Source organism: Silene latifolia, chromosome 7 (genome assembly GCF_048544455.1).
Source record: "Silene latifolia isolate original U9 population chromosome 7, ASM4854445v1, whole genome shotgun sequence".
Classification (NCBI taxonomy): domain Eukaryota; kingdom Viridiplantae; phylum Streptophyta; class Magnoliopsida; order Caryophyllales; family Caryophyllaceae; genus Silene; species Silene latifolia.
The window spans coordinates 100,793,259-100,812,106 of NC_133532.1; the positions used below are offsets into that span (position 1 = coordinate 100,793,259).

The window sequence follows — 18,848 nt, forward strand, 5'->3', positions numbered from 1 at the left end:
CTCGTAGTAGGTGTTTGTCTGCCTATAGTGTTGAAAGGCGAAGACAAGATTCAAAGGGACTAGGGCGTTTTTTCGAGACATGGCCCTCAACTCCACACCTTTCACGCAGACGAAGGGACCGTCCGACACAAAGATTGACTTGGTATATCCCACCTTTAGAAGCTCCTCCTAGCTCATACTTGTCAAATCTCGCGGTGAGAGCCTCAAGTGCGGCTACAGAAGAGGATTCAGCAGCTCTCCCTCGGTTCCCTCTCGAATTCCCATATTCGGCCTTGTGGGTAGCTAGATCGTCAATGATCTTCCACCCCTTGGTGGCTCCAGATTTTCAGGAATCTTCCATTGGCAGCAAGATCCAAAATGGCCCTCGATCGTCATACAACCCATTGTAGAAATGGTTGCACAAGCTCCACTTTTCAAACCCGTGGTGCGGTATGGTTCGCACCAACTTCTTGAATCGGACCCATGCCTCGTGGAAATTCTCATCTGGCCCTTGTTTAAAGCTCGTGATTTGAGCTCTAATAGCGATCGTCCTCGAAGTAGAGAAGTACTTCTTGTAGAACGCTAATGCCAATGTGTTCCAAAGTGATCCCGAGCGGTCCGGTCATCACGTAGGGAGAAGATGAACATGGTCTCCTTGATTTGATCCTGGGTCACGCCGGCTGGTGGGGGAATGGAGCAAAGTGAGTCAATAAAGGTCTCCATGTGTTTAGCCGCATCTTCATTTGCAGCTCCCCCAAACCGATTTATCTCGACCATAGTGATGTAGGGGGCTTTGGTTCGAACTTCCCGGCATCTAATAATTCGAACCCCTTGTATAAGTTATCGGTGGCTCAGAATAACTAGCTATACTTGCTTCTCGGCCATGACTGGAATTTCCGGAGAAGTAATGTCTCGGTGAAGAAGTGGAAACTGGTGAAGGTGGGTCTTCTTGAACAGATCGTTCTCGTGATAGCTTGACAAAGTACTCGGCTCTTCCTCGTCGGTAATACTCTTTGTGTTCGCCTCAACTCGTGCGGGATCTCTCAAGCTCGGGGTTCAACGGTACTAATTCTCCACCCCGTGACTGCGATAAGAAGAAACTACAAAAAGAATATAAGGAAAGTTTAAGGAACGGATGTCCCTTAAACTAAGAAAGACTAAAAATAAAAACAACTAAAGTTAGGACTATTGCCTCCCAAGAAGTGGCGCCAAAATTTGATAGTCGTTGTGAGTACCAAAGATAAAATTTATAATCTCCTATTAAGACTAACCTAGGCTAGTGGTAATGTGGTCGAACCACAAGGAGGCAGGGTTGTAAACTCTTAATTGATTTATGTTGACCGAGGTAACTAATGTGGGGGTTGAATTGAATTGGTCTTGACTAATAGTAAATTGAATAAATGATTTAAACAGATAAAAGAAGGGTACTAGGATGGTCGGGTCATTATAGCTTCAGCGGCAGCAAACTAAGTCGGTTCAATCAAACATGTAAGGCGGGAAATAAAGAGGTCCTCTCGGTCCACTCTTAACAAATAGCATCTCTCGATCTCGCTATAGGTCCCTAATATCACTAATACTAACTTTCGTCCTGAAAAGTGACTAACGGTCTAAACTATACCTATCTTTCGATCTTAGCAAAGTCTAGTCATTTTAATTGATGGTCTAATAACCTCCCCTACCTTTCGATCTAATGGGTCGAACGAAATAGGTATCTAATCGGTCGCATGCATTCGATTTGTTAAATACAAGATTAAATTAAATTAAAACGAATATAAACCCTACGAGGGTTTCGATCGATCGATAAGGTCATCGATCGACCAACACGTGAAAGCAGACCTTCCCTAATCTAATGCCGCCTATGCCATAAATCGCCTACATCCTAGCACTAAAGAATTAGCTACTCATGATGAAAGTAATAACAACAACAAAGCTAATAATGACACATTTGAGTTCATGCTTAAAGTAAATAACAATAATGATAACACGATAATTGGCTTTGGGGCACTAACTATCAAACCTATACTAATAATGAAAGTAAAGCAATTCTAATACCGAGATTAAGGAGAAAGATTGAGAACATGAATTCAATGCCAAAATCAATATCCCAAACCCTAATTACTCGAAATTATTGATAGAAACTTAGGTAAAAACTTAGATGCCTTCGATGGTTTTATGTTCGTTATATAGAAATCAACGCAACATCTTATTTCCTAAACCTAAACTTCACGGGCTTCAAGATTCACGGTCTTTCAATTCAAATGAAATCTGGTTGATCGATCGAATGTTGCGTCGGTCGATCGTTTTGTAGCCACGGAACCCGAGCATTGGTCGATCGATCAAGGTGGTCGATCGATCGATGCCGTTGCCGCTAATTGACTTCTTAAAATACGTGGACTTGTCTTTTGGGCCTTGGATTGCGCACCAAGCTCGTTCCTTGAGTGATTCCTTTACGTCATTTGCAATGCAGATTACTCGGGGGCGGATTTGGCTTGATTTCCCGTTGAATTCTTCACATTTCTGCAATAATGTACAAAATACGGAAGTAGACGGAAATAGGGAGAAATGTAGCATAAACTACAAGAATGAGCTCTGAAATGCGTGTAAAATGGGATGTAAAACATCATATAAATAACACGCATCAAGAAGATACGCATGGGTTAGCTGGATGAGTCATCACGAGGCAGTTTAGAGTCTTCCGCTGTTATACTTTAGTTGTTTGACACATTTGGATTTTGAGAACTTGTATCGTACTTTTAACAGTTTTGGGTTTGAACATGAATCACTTTAAACCGTATTGTTATTTAAATTAGGTTTCTTCATTGTCTTTTGATTATCATTGCGTCAGGTAACCGAGATGGTGACGTCGTTCTTATACCTGAGTGGTCCTCGTAAGGCACTTGAAGTATGGGGTGTCACACAGGTGACCTGCTGGTGGTTGAATTGGTGATGGTTGATGCGCCTTGATTAGGAGGTGGTGCCCGATGTCGAAGTTGACTTATGTGCGGTGGCTAACCTTTTGGTGATGGAATTTGGTAGTGGCTAGATGAATGATATGATGGTGACGTAGAGTAATGGTGATGGTCAACGGAGGTGAGTATATGGGTGAATTGAGGGTGGTTGATTGACGCGGGGATGATGTAGGTTTGGGCTGCTCACGTGGGGTTCGGGTTTGTAGTAGTGGATCTCGGTGGTTCAACATGAAAATGGTAGTGCGTGAGGTGTAATGGTGATTTCTTCATTGAAGTTAGAAGATGGCAGGGTAGGCTTAGTCTAACAGTGGTGAAGGAGTAGGGAACAAGTTCAACAAAATGCCTTGAATTGACTTTGGGTCTACTAATTGAGATTTGCTCCATTTGGATATTATCAAGTCGTCTCTGTAACACCCTCATATATCAAGGTGCCTTACCAAGACCTCCTAATGCATGAGAATGCTACTATCTCGGTTACCCGAGGCATAGTAATCAAAAGTAACCATCAAGAAACGTACTTTAAGTAAATAAATTTAAGGGTTAATTTATGGGAATAATCCAAAATATTGATCGTATTCTCATGATAATTCAAATTTCAATTTAATTCAAAATAATCCACGCTATTGCCATCCTTTACTCCTATTGCACCTAGCTCCTTTTTTACCTACAAAATCAAGTAAACCAACCGGTGATGACTGATGAGTGATCCCGGTTTTTCTTTAAACCTCTTTAACTTCCTTCATCATCAACAAACCTCATCATTAATCAACTACCAGAAATCGGGTTTATTTAACAATCCTCATCACCACTCAAATACTAGAAATCGGGTTTATTATTGAAGATTATCTGGGTCACTTTTAGGTTTATTATTGAGGAAGAAAGCTAATTGAATTGAAGAAGACCTGGGTTTATTATTGAGATCTGGGTTTATTATTGATCCGAAAACCTTAATTTTAACCTCCAATCCCTTGTTTCTTCTTAGAATCGCCAAAATTACCAAACTAATCAGCATCAACATTATCCAAATTAACCAATGAATCGTTATTTTCACTATGCCCAACACCATCTTTATCTTCTTGATTGCTACTCTTAACCTCATCCTAAGAAACACAATGAACATAAAGTCGTCTACATTGACGGCGTCGGTCATCAAAACTCAAATCTCGAGCTCGAAGCAACAACAATGCCGATTTCTTATACTTGAAGTTGAATTGAAGTTGGTAGACCATGTTGTTTTTGTTCCTAATGTTTTTTAGTAAACTCATCTCTTAAACACAAAAACTAAAAAAAAAATACCCAATTCATAGAAACCCAGAAATACCCATAAATTAAAATGGCAAGAAATGTTAAAAATTGTTCATTTTTTAATTTTCAATTGAATTGTTTTAAAGGGTGAAAATATGAGGGTGGTTTGAAGAGGAGAAAATGGTGATGCGATTACAGTATTAGAAGGTGTTAAGAACTATAAGAGTGATTGGGTATTTTATCGGAATAAAATTTGCATTCTTTTCATCCCAATCAATAGCTCTAGCTATCTGGGATTTTCGTGGAAAGTAATTTATGGCAGAAACAAAGAGCTCCATGTGGTTTAATGGGGATTTCACCTATTTTTTTTTTTTTTTTTTTTATTGATTAGGTTTTGGAATTATGGTAAAGAATGATAAGGATGATATGTCCATGTTTAATTTTGGTCTTAATTTTAGATTATTGTAGTTTTAATTATTGTGTTAAGGTTGTTATTATTTTAATTATTGGTTCTAGTAATTTTAGTTTTTTTTAATAATGGTGACCTGACAAACAAGTAGTCGGTTACCTGGTACATTGTGAGAAAAATGAGGCCATAGTTTAGATTATTCTGGGTTAAAGTATAGTTTGGATTAATGTAAGAAGATGAGGTATAATTTGGATTATTCTTATAAAATAACCCTAAATTTAAAGTGTTACATCATAACCAAACTGAGAAAATACGATACAGCTGTTCCAAACCAAAACCAACTAAAATAAATAAAATGTTATGACACTACAACGGAAGAGTACTACTCGGACTCGTGGTGACTCCATCCCCAGCTAACCCGGGCGCATCCAAGTTATACCTGCTAAACACTGCTCACCATCCCCGAATGGATCACCACAGTTTTCAAAATATTTAACGGGGTCAGTTACTGCATAAACAATATAAGATAAAACAACAAACAATTACACAATCATAATCTCCAACACCGTCACATGCATCACCAATCATCTGACTACACACTAAAGTGTGTAGCCCTGCCAGAATATCCATCAAAACAGATATTCCACTCCGCCAGTGGGGGACCGCAACCGTTCCCACCTAAGCCCCGCTCATCTCCATCGAGCGAATAACCCATGTCCATTAATGTGCACATCCCCCTTGTGGCGGGAACCACAAGGGGCGAATAAAGGCGTGAAGCCACTCCCGCAAGTGACTCCACTCAGCCGAAGGCGCACCTCGCGAACCACAGACAATCAACAACGACCAATTATAATATCAACAATACCAAAACCAATTACGATATAATCACATGCCAACAATCAGCAACCATCTGATAATCATTTACACAATAACTAAGTAGGAAAACCCTACCTGGAATGAAATCACCGATCAACAATCACAAGCAGCGGATCAAAAGCGTTCCTCTAAGAAATAACCCCCTACAACCACATAATCATACAATTACAATCTAACATCAACAATACACCCAAAATCCCCAATTCACCCAATTAGGGTTTAAACAAAACTAATGAATCGACATAAAAACGGTACAAGAACCTTACCCACAATACGACGATCTCAACGGTATAAAGGACTCTGAAATCCGACAACTCTAGCCCTTGGATTTGATAGCAAATGCGAGAAGAGAACTTAAGTTGTTTTGTTTCCTTTTGAAAAAGGTTTTGAATAAGGTAAAAAGGTAAAAGAAACTGACGGAATACTTTATATAAACTTTTCACGCGTTGCTATCAAACCCGGCCAAAACCTGTATAGACCTGACTTACTCGATCGAGTAACTGATCTACCTCCTACTCGATCGAGTTGCCCTTACTCGATCGAGTATCCACCAGACAGAACACACTTCAGAACGCAAAACTAACTTACTCGACAGCGTAAGCTCTACTCGATAGAGTACCCATCAGCTCATAAATCCGTGGTATTACAGTCTCGGCCCATCTTATTTCCCGAACTTCATCTTATTCTCGCTACCCAGTTCCTACAACTGTCAAATAAATTAGAGTAGTGCACATTCTACAATAATAACGATTATTCGCAATAATTAAATTAAAACTATTAACTATTAATTAATTAGTAAAATGAGCTTATAAATCGATTAAAGCGAACAAAATCGAGTCAAGTAATTGTTTAAATATGGGGTAAAACGATACTAAAATATTAGTTATATCAATACCCTTTCACTAGACCTGTCAAAACTCGACCCGGATCGATCGGTCCGACCCGCCCGACCCGTTTTTTAGGGTTACAAACTCAATTTTTTTTACCCACAACCCGTTTGACCCGAACCCGAAATGACTTGTTATTTTAGGGTCGAGACCCCACCTGAACGGGTCGATCCGTTGGTCAAAGGTAAATCATGAATTTTATTAAAATATTAATATTTTTATATTATATTTGAAAAAATAGTTAAATTTTTATTTTATTACTTAAAATTACAAACTCAACTAAAAAGTCAATTTTATATAACTTTTATAATATTTAATAATAAATTTAGGGATATTCTACGGTGTACCCCTGAGTTTTTCGGTTTTCAATGTTGTACCCCTCGTTTTTTTTAATTCTACAGTGTACTCCTAAACTTCTTAGTTTTTCTCCATAATAACCTCGTTTAACTCTCCATTAACTTTATCACTATCAAACGACGATACTTTGACCTTTATTCTGACTTATTAATGTTGTATCACCATTCTATATGAGAAACATCATAAATCACTTTTAATAATCATCAACTACTATTAAAAACATATGTTATGAGTCATGACATAATAATGGAGATTTTTTGAACTTTTAGTTAGTTCGTATACTATTTTGTGGGCTAATGAGTAATTTGACAAACTAATAAGTAAATGAGTATGTTATCGAGTAATTGGAATGATAAATAGACGATTTAATAGGTCATTTAAGAAACTAAGTTAGCAAAGACATTAAATAAGGTCATGGTATAGACTAATGTATAGAGTTTAGGGGTACACCATAGAATATAAAAAAATGAGGGGTACAATGTAGAAAACCAAAATCACGAGGGTACACCGTAGAATATCTCTAAAATAATTATTAAAACAAATTTATTTTAAAATTATGTCAATATAATTAATGTAAACGTTAAGTATGATTAAAATATTAATTTTAAATATGTTTTACTTTTTAAAAAAATATTTTTAAATTAAAAAAATTATTTCAAAAAGAGGTTAAAAATTATTTTTCTTGACCCGTATTCTGACCCTAAACCCGACAGTGACCCGTATGACCGACCCTTTTTCTAACCCGACCCGCCCGACCCGTTTGACAGGTCTACCCCCTCTCTCTCTCTCTCCCAAAAATAAAAACACACCTCTCACACCACCACCTTCCGCCACTACCCCACCAACGTTCAAGGCCGGACACCGCCACTGCCACGCGAACCCCTTGCCCACCGAATTACCACCAACCACCACCACTGTTCAAGTAAGTTTTTTTTTTTTTTTTCATTAGGTTAGGATTCATTTTGCCCACCGAACCACCCCTTGCCCTATAGATGACCCATATTTACTATTTAGTACTTCCTCCATTCCATTCAATTCTATACATTTGCTTTATACACGTATATTAATGTTCGTTTTCTTTCGTTCATATCTTTAGTTACATATTAATAAAAAAAAAATAAAAAATAATATTCACAATGTACTCGGTAAGACAATTTAAACAAGATCTCACATGATTATCTTTTATGCTATATATTAGAAGTTGTATCGAAAATTCTCCCCACTTATGAATGCCTAAAAGGCAAACATATAGAATTAAATGGAATGCAAGTACTAAAAATATAGCATAAATCAGGCGGCAGGCCTGACACGGCAGTACTAAAAATATGGCAATTATAAAACAATTTTTTTAAAAAATAAAAAATAAAATAAACTTAAGGCACATGGGCCGGCCCACGTGTCAGGCACGGCCCAAGCATGAAAGTAGGCGTGCCAGGAGCGGGCCACGGTGGGGATTGGGGTGAGTGAGCCAAACACGACACGGCACGGCCAGTCCAATATACATGATTGGGTCGGGCCAATTTTGGAGAAAAGCATGATGGACCGGCACGTGAGCTGACCCAGCATAGCCCATTGCCAACTCTAGTATCAAGCTCTTAGTATTGAACTTGCTTTTGGATATTATCGATATTTTCATTAATAACCCATGTCTTTCGGCCTTATTCCTTTACTTGGAGCTTGGGGGTGACTTAATCGTTGGACTAAGATAAGTATCTTCCCTTGATCAATTTATGTTCCTGAAAATCACACTCCATTTATGTACACAACAGCTGCTGCTTACCAGTTACCATATGCCCTTCTAATTATTTCAACACTCATTACATCATTTTGCATTCATTGCATTCGAACCCACTTATTACTCTTGGGTTCGACATACGTAACCCGTATCATTATGTTTTAAAAATATATAAAAAGATTATGATATTTCTAAATACTGTATAATTTATTATTTTTATTTATATATTCTAAAGAAAGAAATGTCACAGAACAAATAATTAAAAAATGATCACGCTATAAACTATGTAGTAATAAAAAAATAAGATGACTAAGTACTGGAATAGCGGAAAACCGAAACCAGATTCTCCTACATAGCACTAATTACTCGAGCACCATCACCGGATTCACAAATCAAAACAGCAGCCTGTTGGGTTATCTTGCCAATCAATTCAGGCTCGAGCTTACTGTACTCTTCTTTGACAAATGATGCAGCTTCCGATGCCAGATCAGCATCGACTAATGCAATGCAACATCCGCGGAATCCAGCACCACTAAACCGAGCTCCATAAACGCCGGGCGCTCTCAGAAGAACCTCGTATAGTTCTATGAGAGGTTTGCATCCTGTCAAATTGAGGGAAAGCAGAAGTAAATGAGTGGTATTAGCCATCAGCATGCATGGTTTTGGAAACCTAAGGAGAAAGTTTACTGCAATATGATAAAATCAAGAGTAAATTATCGATTACTCCCACCAACATTCCACTTTTTTTTAACTTACTCCCCACAATATTAGTAGCCACTGTTATGAAGTTAGCTATTAGAAGTCTAGAAGAGGCTGTTTCAATGGTTTTAAATAACTGAAATCTACAATAATAACCAAATGCTTCAAAGGCTACCTCTTGTAGGTGGTAACTGGTAAGGGAGGTCGATTGTACGTAATTTACCTTCTACTAAAAACAGACTATTTCCAAATGATTGAAATTCCATCGATATTTGCGTCAACTGATGGCTAGCTACTTCATAATAAAAGAAGCGTAAATGAATGAAGATAGTCATTATAGTCCGTTTCTCATATTCCAAATCCATAGAATAGTATTTTATAAGTAAACTTTGGCTACATCGAAATGAAAATTCTTTGAAAAAATTCGCATAAAAATAGTTCTTGTGATAGCTAAACATCTATTTGTCAATGTAAATGGCCAGAAGGAGATGATAAAATTTGTGGACTTCAATCGAATATTCAGTAAATTCATACCACATTCATAATTCTGAATTGAACTTTGACCAGAAGCAGTAATTAACTTTCCGAACTCATCAAATCTACCAGAGGCCCATGCATCAAGTCCTGGATCACATTATGGACGCAGAAGAAAAAAAAAAAAAAAATCAGCAAATGAGAAATAATGAAAAATATCTCATGAGACAGGTCACTTATATATTAGTAGTACAACCTTTCATAACACGCATATTCTCCGAGAAATAATGTTCTGCTCTTCGAGCAAGAAGGGGTTCAAGTTTTTCCTGCAAAGCAATTACAAGAGAATTTAATAGCAAATGAGACCATAGGCAAACACAGTATTATCATTCAGCGGCATATATGATAAGAAATAAGTAGTGTTTGGATAGAAATGATGAACAGACAACCTTATGAGCTTCATAAACCTCGTGTTCAACTGTTCCAAGCAAGACAATTAACCATCAGAATTAAAGAAAGAATTTTAGAATATTCTTCTCGATAACAGCATTAGGGAAAACATCCTCACCATTGGAGAGAACAGCATCGACTTCAGGCTTCCCAGAAACACTGCAACACAAAGAATCAACAGCAAACTGATGCGGTTACTACTTCAGCATTGAGCATCACTGGTGCAAAACTAAGCTTCGTAGCTATGTCACTTTATGAAGGCTGTCGAAAAGGTATGAAGTTTGGTTTCCAATTCCTAGATGCATAGTTCTTTACATCAAGAAAACTAGTTTGTGTAATTTCTTTTAGCAGGAAGATACAAAATAGTTATGCGGTCAATAATCTCAAATCTCACGAAGTATGCAAAATAAAAATGTAATGTAGTTATTCATTTATTATCATCACACACACCATGATTAAACGAACATCAAGACCCTTTAACCTGGGATGGTGATGGTTTTGCCCTTTCGATACCAAGGTCGAACTGTTGGAGAGTGAATGCCATTTTCCCACATTGTTCAAAATCCATGCAGTTTTCATTGCCTATGGAACAGAAGACTCGCTATTCTTTTGTTTTGTATAATGGTGGAATAAAGCAAACTGGTTCTCAAAACTATTTGCACTTCTTTTCATTGTGAAGTAGTAGTCATTTGATTCAACTCTCGGCGAAATTTTTAATATGGGCCATTTGAGACAGCCTCTATGTGTTGAATACACAAGGGTAAGCCGGTAAGGGTGCGCAAATCACGTAAATTGAAAAGAAATGACATCATAACAGTAAGAAGCCTTACTCTAAGAGAACTCTTGCAGCCTCGCGGCATTCCGAAACTCGGCGGTTGTACCCACTGTCACTTGTCAGAGCAAGCTTCAAGCCGGAACATGCCAAAAGTATTTTGTAGGACTTGTGTGATCCATTGATATGATTTTGACCCAAATTTGGAGGGTTTATAAGCTTGTGTTCTTTGGTCTGCATGGAGAAAGAAAGTACTTGGGAATTAGGAGAACAAAATAGTTTCAGTGAGAAGCAATCTGGAAGGAAACATAGACGAATAGAATAAAAGGAGGAATAAACTACAATGCCATTACTATGGAAGCCTCAAGTTTTCATATTGCTTACAGCACGAAACAGCAGAAGTTTGGAATTCTAAAAATGGTATGACAGGTTGGGCAATGCCATGCTCAAACACAACCATGAAGCAACAACTCAATGTGAAGAAAGGAAATAAATTGACAAAATATTCCTCTATATGAAAAGCCTTAATAGGAAAGAAAAGAACGCCCAAATAATCGGATTTGTGCAAATTCAGATATTACCTTACAGTCCATGAAGGTTAGACAACCCTTTCTTGAGAGCAGTATTGCAGATTGGTCCAATATGCCATTGTTCAAGCCTAGATATTCATTTTCAATCAGCCTGCATACAAAGGAAATTGAAATTGGAGAAAATCAGTAAGAAGAAAAGTGCATAGTCACACACGATCATGGATAGTATCAACCATTCAAATTTTTTGTAAATTATTGCTATACGGTGCATTGGGGTAATAATGTTGTTGTATTGTGAGACCGTGCATCGGCAGTAGTATGTAATATCACAGGGAGAAGATCCACAGAACGAAGTTTTATACATGTCTTCACCACGATTCTTTGATTAGCTTCCGTAGTTGCAAATTCAGAATCGCTACTGAGGATGTGATAGCCACGCCCAAAAGCATATCCCATTAACCAATTTGCCCGTATAATAAGTAAAGCAACCTACGAATGTGACTTCTTTTCACTTCCTATTTTACCCCAAAGGCCAATATAATTTGTGAAAATAACATAGAAAAGTGACTTATTTTCGCTCAACTCTCATACGAAAGGGCCTTGACACTTCTATTAAGAAGCATTTCCTAACGTAAAAAGACGCAAAGAAATGTCAATGGGGAAGAGAGTACTTGCCGATCAAACTCGATGTTCTCCGCTGGAGATACTGATATATTATTGGCACTTTCTAGAGCTAACAAGTAGGCAACTCCTGCCTAAATCAACACAACTTGATTAGTGAATGAAATAAAATCTCATAAAAGCAGTCGTATTTTCAAAGCTAAAACAATAATCAGTGTTTCAATCACTTTTCTATGCGCAATTGCAAAAATGAAAAGAAGTTAGATGCGTGTGTCTGTGTGTGTGTGTGTGTGTGCGCGCGCATGCTTATCTTGTGCTGAGTATGTGTTGAAGAAATAACAATGTATCCTCTCCCTTACTATAAGGGTGAGTGCAAGACATTTACCAGAAAAGATTGTCAAAAAGCAATTCAGCGAGCTTTCTACTTACAGCAGCAGATGAACTAAGGCCGGAACTATCAAGACCTGTGGAACCACTGATCACTCCAGTAATACCCTGAGACAGCACACAATACAGGTTATGCTAGTCAGTAAGAGCATGTTTCTTTACAATGTATACACCCATAGTTGAAAAATAACAATGAATGATCTCATCAACAGCCACCTTTAAATAGAAACAGTTGATTAAAAAAAAGCATAGCAAGTAACTCTCTGTCCCTTGCCTAAATGGGGGATAAAACCTGCTACCTATACTCAGGCAGGGCTGCAAGTATCAGAGACAAGTGCATATTTAAGTGACGCAATCGGCTATTCTATGAAAACATAAAATGAAGTATTCTACGTTTCAATTGTCATACGGTCATACCCAATTATAAGCAACAGAAGATAAAACAAATTTGGATCCCTATAAACTGACCAAAGATTCAAGAGATGTGTCTGTAACCTGGCTGAGAAGGTCCCCTTTACTTTGTAACGCATATAAAGCTCCTTTTGCATATCTTCCCCAACAACACTCTTCTTTAAATTCAGATGAACCATTTCCACTGACAATTGTATTTGCCTTTCCAGATGCTTTCGGATACTGTGTGTCATCAACTCTGATATGAGTTAGGAAAAGCTTGATTAGCTTTAAATTCCTCAAAAGGCATGTAGAGGGTGAATAAAAGAGAGCAAGAACGACGAAGCAGTCTCAAGGACATCTAAACCTTCAATGTTTTTATAACATGATAAATGCATAACTCGAATTCTCAATTGACTTCTAAAGGTTACCACTAAGAAAATGAAAATTCGCCTTTTGATTCAGAAATTATTCAACATAAAAAGAATACAAGTTAATTGATGGGAATAATCTCAACTATAGTTGTCCTGCTTATATTAACCCAAACTATTGATTAACCCATAAAAATTCAAACTATCCTATCATTTAACTTCAGTTGCTATCACTCTCTTTTTTACCTATTGTTACAGGTAAGGTTCATTTAACTTCTAGGTCACCTTTCCTTTCTTTCCGTTCTTTTGTAATCTTCTTCCTCTTCCTCCTTTTACTACTCTTTCCTCTTTCTCCTTTTCTTAACCGATCTTCCTTTTTCTTCCTTTTCTTTTTATCTCCTTAATTCTCGTTCCTCACTTTTCAATTGTCTGTTGACTCGTCACCTATTCACCTCCTCCATCCCCTAATCCACTTTTGCCATTAACACAATCGTTTTTTGCTTGTTAGATTTCCCTAATCATCTAAATTAATTTTCACCTCCATTATCTCACCTCAAAAACCCCACGCAAACGATACTAATTGTTCATCTTCAAATCCAAAGCGGCATCACCCAAATGAAACCATTATATATTAGATTAAACCCATCTCAATTTTAGCCAATGCAAAACCCAAATGGAGTAAACCCAAATGGAGTAAACTTAGAGATAATTGAAACTTGATGTAAGTTGAGCTGGTGTTAGTGAATTAAATAGGGTGATTTTAGGAATTGATTTAGTGAAGGTTGAAGTGATTTTCTAAGAGGTTGGACCCAAGTTGTGAGCTTCATCCGGATTGGTCGATTTGGGTTATAACCATTGTGGCTACTGGGTGCTGGAATAATGCGATTCAAATTGGTTCGAATTGATGTCGATTGAGGCGAGGAGCGATGATGTTGCAAGGCTCGGCTTGATCGAATTGAGGTAGGTGGTGGCGGATTGGCGAGGAGCATTCTGAACCAAGGTGATCGAATCAGAGGAAAGGCTAGTAGATGGGTGATGCACGATTATTAGAGTTCGACGGCCGAAGGTGAGTGTGAATGACGGGGTTGCGGACTGTCACTAGATAGTTGGATGCCGACATCGAAACGGTTGTTTGATGTGTTCAATTGGTGGGTGATAGACTGAAAGGTGATAGTGTTGATGTAGGGGAGTCGTGTTTGAGGCGTGGGTCAGGTCTCCGACGACCGTCGATAATGATGATGGAGTGGTGGTTGACGGCGGTGGGGGTTTGGTGTTGAGATATGGTGGCAAAGTGGTGGATGGTGAATGACGTAGGGAGAAGGAGATATGTCAATTTTTATGTTGGTCTTATTTACTCAAGTAAAGAAAAGGAATGACTTCCTTATCAGGTAGCAAGTCACCTAGACTGTTTTGAGAGAGTAGTATCAAAAGTTGAGTTTATTTTAGAATAAACCTTAGTTGGAGTTATTTTAAGAAGGGGGGCAATAGTTTAGATTATTCTTATCAAATAACCCTATTTTATTAGCTTCAGTAAGATTACCCTAAATCCCATAATGAGGCTCCTGTTCCCACTGTGATGAAAAAGGTTATATATCCACTGACTGTCAGTTTAAAAACCAGTTCCAAGCAAATCTCCCAACCTCTCTCAAATAAAAAAACGGCACATGGTTCAAATTTGTCCGTAAGACAATCATAAAAATAGGCCTTAATATGTAAAGACCAAACTGAAATAGAGACTGCTAAATAAATACTTTTTCTTGCCTGAATGTTACTTCTCCTTTGAACTGTGCAGAGCGCAATACCACCTGCATAGGAAGATGCCTCATCGGTAAGAAACATTACACAAGTATGCACGGGAAAAGGAAATGAAAAACCACACCTTGCATCTCCTCTTGCACTCATCACAAATCCCATATGCTAATTTCATACGCCAGATATGTCATTAATCAATAAGAGCATTGAAGCAATTGTGGCTTCAAATGCCGTAACTCAGGTTGCATATGGTTCCAACAGAGATTATGGATCTCCATGATACTAAATGGTTGTTTCAGGTTAGCTGTGAGATTCATATCCAATATATCTTCATCTCTGTAATCTAGTCTTATTACTTAATCAGTTAATCTGCATACTGTTCCACAGGTCTATGATGCTGAACCAGCCTTCTAATCTGATCGTCCCTACTATGGTCACATCTTCTATCTTTTAAATCTAGAACTCTGGCTTGAAGCCAATCAGGATCTCACTAAGTCTCCACCTACCCTTCTTCCTCTACCACTCCTCCATACTATACGCTATTATAGAGCAAGGAGCGACATACCTCAGGACTTCCAGAAGGAACAAAAGCAAGAAGAATTCCCATGTTTATGGTCATAGCTGAAACAGCTCCACCCTGGTTGCATTGAAAAAAATAAAAATAAAAAGATAGCTCCATCACATTCAAAAAATTGTGCAGGTATCACTTGTGTCAAAACAATAAGACAGTAATACTAAGCTTCAGTTTCATTTCATCAACTTCATACATGGAGATGATTATATTTGTTATGATGCTGTTTCGGATGACCCTTACTGAAAATTGCTTCAACTATTACACCAAAATGACTGCAACTTCACCATTTAATAGCACATCGAGCTACTAACATGGTAGACCTTTTTGCTTTATATCATAATCCAAAAGCAAAGAAAGTGGGTCTTTTGCTACATTAAAAATGGACAAGGAATAAGCCAGGTCTATACTAATGTAAAAACAACAAACACGGCGAGCCATTATTGATTCATCAACCTCATATATGGAAGAATACATTACATTTGCTATGTTCATTAATACAAAAGCATGAAAATTACGATGTATTGAATAAGCTATACTTCAGATATTGTAGGCACTATTTCTTTCATCAACTTGAAACTCTACTGAACAGTGAACGTGAGAAGTCAAAAAAGAATGTATGTGCTTGTAAAGAAGCATGATATTTGGATACAATTTGCATAAACATAATGACAAGTAATAACCCCTACCAGTACACGAACTACCAAAACGATCAGATTTCAGATGACTTACCTGATGATCAATGTGAGCTCCCAGAGGACAAATCCTATATGGAGATACCACCACCCTAACGTCCTTGACACTTGTTTCAGCCATCCCAGCTACCATATTCCTCAAGTCACTCAGCTGTGAAAAGCATTTGAAAATTTCACTTACATTATTTTTCTGTCTCCTTTTATCAGTGGCATAACCAATGAGAACTTTGCCAGAGAAGTAAACGTCAAAATAATCTAAGGTGATTGGTATTAACGTGTTACAAAGTATATTAATGATACAAAAGGTCAAGAAGCCAAAATAGGAATAGATGATCTAGTTTAGCTGACACTTGACGAAATAGGAACAATCAAACACGCCTTTGAGAGGGCCTACAAGAGCATTCCCATTACGATGATGAAGAAAAAGAATATGAGAGATTTGAGAGAGCCAAAGTCACCTTGGATAAAGTATGGAGAGGAAGAAAGAGGAAATGGGGGAAAGAAACAAAAGATGGCCAACAAAGCTAGCAAAAGGAAAAGGAGGACTATCCGATAGAAGCACCAACAACATAAAAACATAGACAATTTCTTCGGCTAGCCAGAGCAGAAACAAGGAGGGCACCACAAGAAGCTATGAAGCCTAAAAGCAGGTCCAAAAATAACGCAACAATTACAATTCTATGTGCATGTTAGCCAATTCGATTCTGCTCCGTTTGGACTGCAGGAAAGAAGACACCACTGAAACTTTGGAAACCTGAGTCTTTAGTGGCAACAAGTTAACTATACAACACCCATGCAAGACAACCTAATGGTTGCATAGCTGCTCAGTTCCCAGTTTCTAACAACTTCATATGCACGGATTATATTTGAATTTAAGGGCACGATTCGTTCAGAATAGTTCACCATTGAAATACAGATATTAAGGCAATAATACTCTCCATGTCATTATCCAATCAGGTTTATCGGAAAATTCCTATTCAACGAAACTCTGCAAGTCTGCAACCCTTCAAATTGCTAATTCATGGCGATATCAAAACTCGCGTTCAGCTGGCAGAGTATTCCTAATTTTTGCTAGCTTGTGGTCTCTTTCCTAATCAGAAGACCCCGAAGAGCATCCAAGAAAATAAGCAACATCAAAAGATCTGGCAACCAATGCCATTATGCTTAACAGGCTATCCGTTCATTCCTACTTTATTACTTATTAGCACATACCATACCAACCTGGTGAATTAAAAGCGCCATTTCTACCAACGACTATAGCTATCTAGCACCCTACAACCCACTAACTAACATGCACAATCCTCGGTCTTGAACCCTTCATCAAAGATGACATCCAGACTGTAGGAATAGTTGATGTTACGCTGCCTGAGCTTGTATGATTAAATTTTTACCCAATACAGTAGCAGAACAGGGGGCTAGTAGGGGTGCTCGCCCGTGTTGTAGAAGGGAAAAATTGAAAATTTTGATATTACAATTCCCTTATTTTCCATTATTTTATTACTAGTTCACGGTGTTGCAATTTTTTGCCCTCCTAATTACTGTATAAATCTTGGTTACGCCACTGATCCAATACCACAAGATCTTTCCCCTCTTGCTGCATTCAACAAAATACTAACCATGAGCCTTTAGATCAACTGGTAAGCGGTTGTTCAGAGGTCTTGTGTTCCCCTTGAATGTTTCAGTGTTAAAACTCATGAGGGGAAACTTTATTGCCTATTGGTCCTACCCGGCTCGAATCCGGATTAAACAGGATGGTATACCATAAAATGCTAGTGACCCATTACTACATTTCATATAATGAAGAGAGATTAAATCACTCTCTTCCTGGAACAAACCAAATTGGAGAATTATAATAAAGCCAACATTGTCATAAAAATCAAAAACATCAATTTCCGTCGAATACAAATCTATTAACATATAAACAGAAAAACGAAATTGAGAATGTAGCTCTAATCAGATCACATTGTATTTCAAAAACATTAATAAAAAAGTAACGATACAGAATGATTGGGTTCTCACCTCTGTTTCAGAAGGCCATGGAATTTGACCCATTTTCAGAATTGAGAAAAGATGTAAACTTTGATATATTTTGGGATCAACAGAAACAATTATATATTGGGAAAGAGAGGTAGAATTTGTAAATGAAGGGTGAAAATGGTAGGAGGAGAATGTGGATGGTTTGGTGAGGCTGTGAAAATGGGTTAAGGCGTCAAGATCATCATAACTTTACTGTCTTGCCAATGCCATGGGAGGTGAGCTTGTATTCATAATCACCATTTAGTTTTTAATTAATTTTGATGTGGATATTAATTTAAATGATCGAATGATGATTAGTATTGTCGTTTGTCGGTCATTCATCCCCACTAAACTAAAAGAATAAGAAAGCTCTAATATTTTCCCGCCTAAATGAATATTCTATATTTTGGCTTCATTATATCTTATCTACAATTGGGCCAAACTGCTTAATTCCGTATAATTCTATTCCATTTACACATTTATATGTCTACAACTGGGCTAATACTGATTAATTACATACAATAACTAACCTACTACGGAGTACAAGATAAGAACATTATATTGTTTTTACTTCTAAAACGAAAAAATTGCGAATAAATATTTTTTTACACTTTAATTTAATACTATGTATTTCTATTGTATACAACGTGAACATTTAATTTT

The 18,848-nt window shown here is 37.6% G+C and overlaps 1 protein-coding gene across 4 annotated transcripts; it reads right to left on the reverse strand.

Moving 5' to 3' along the window:
- Positions 1 to 8,627: 8,627 nt before the first annotated feature.
- Positions 8,628 to 18,485, reverse strand: LOC141592407 (galacturonokinase). Of its 4 annotated transcripts, none has more exons than XM_074413057.1 (14): positions 18,189 to 18,485; positions 16,207 to 16,320; positions 15,469 to 15,540; positions 14,913 to 14,956; positions 12,886 to 13,039; positions 12,433 to 12,498; positions 12,058 to 12,137; positions 11,434 to 11,533; positions 10,911 to 11,086; positions 10,199 to 10,239; positions 10,080 to 10,108; positions 9,887 to 9,956; positions 9,691 to 9,780; positions 8,628 to 9,059 (listed from the first exon to the last, which is right to left on the reverse strand). In XM_074413057.1, the coding sequence occupies exons 1-14, from the start codon at positions 18,219 to 18,221 to the stop codon at positions 8,806 to 8,808; spliced, it is 1,323 nt and encodes a 440-aa protein (XP_074269158.1). In that variant the 5' UTR covers positions 18,222 to 18,485; the 3' UTR covers positions 8,628 to 8,805. The 4 variants fall into 4 exon arrangements, with proteins under 4 accessions (XP_074269158.1, XP_074269157.1, XP_074269159.1 ...); XM_074413056.1 differs by having other exon boundaries at positions 12,859 to 13,039; positions 18,189 to 18,346; XM_074413058.1 differs by lacking the exon at positions 18,189 to 18,485 and adding an exon at positions 16,628 to 16,717 and having other exon boundaries at positions 12,859 to 13,039.
- Positions 18,486 to 18,848: the final 363 nt, after the last annotated feature.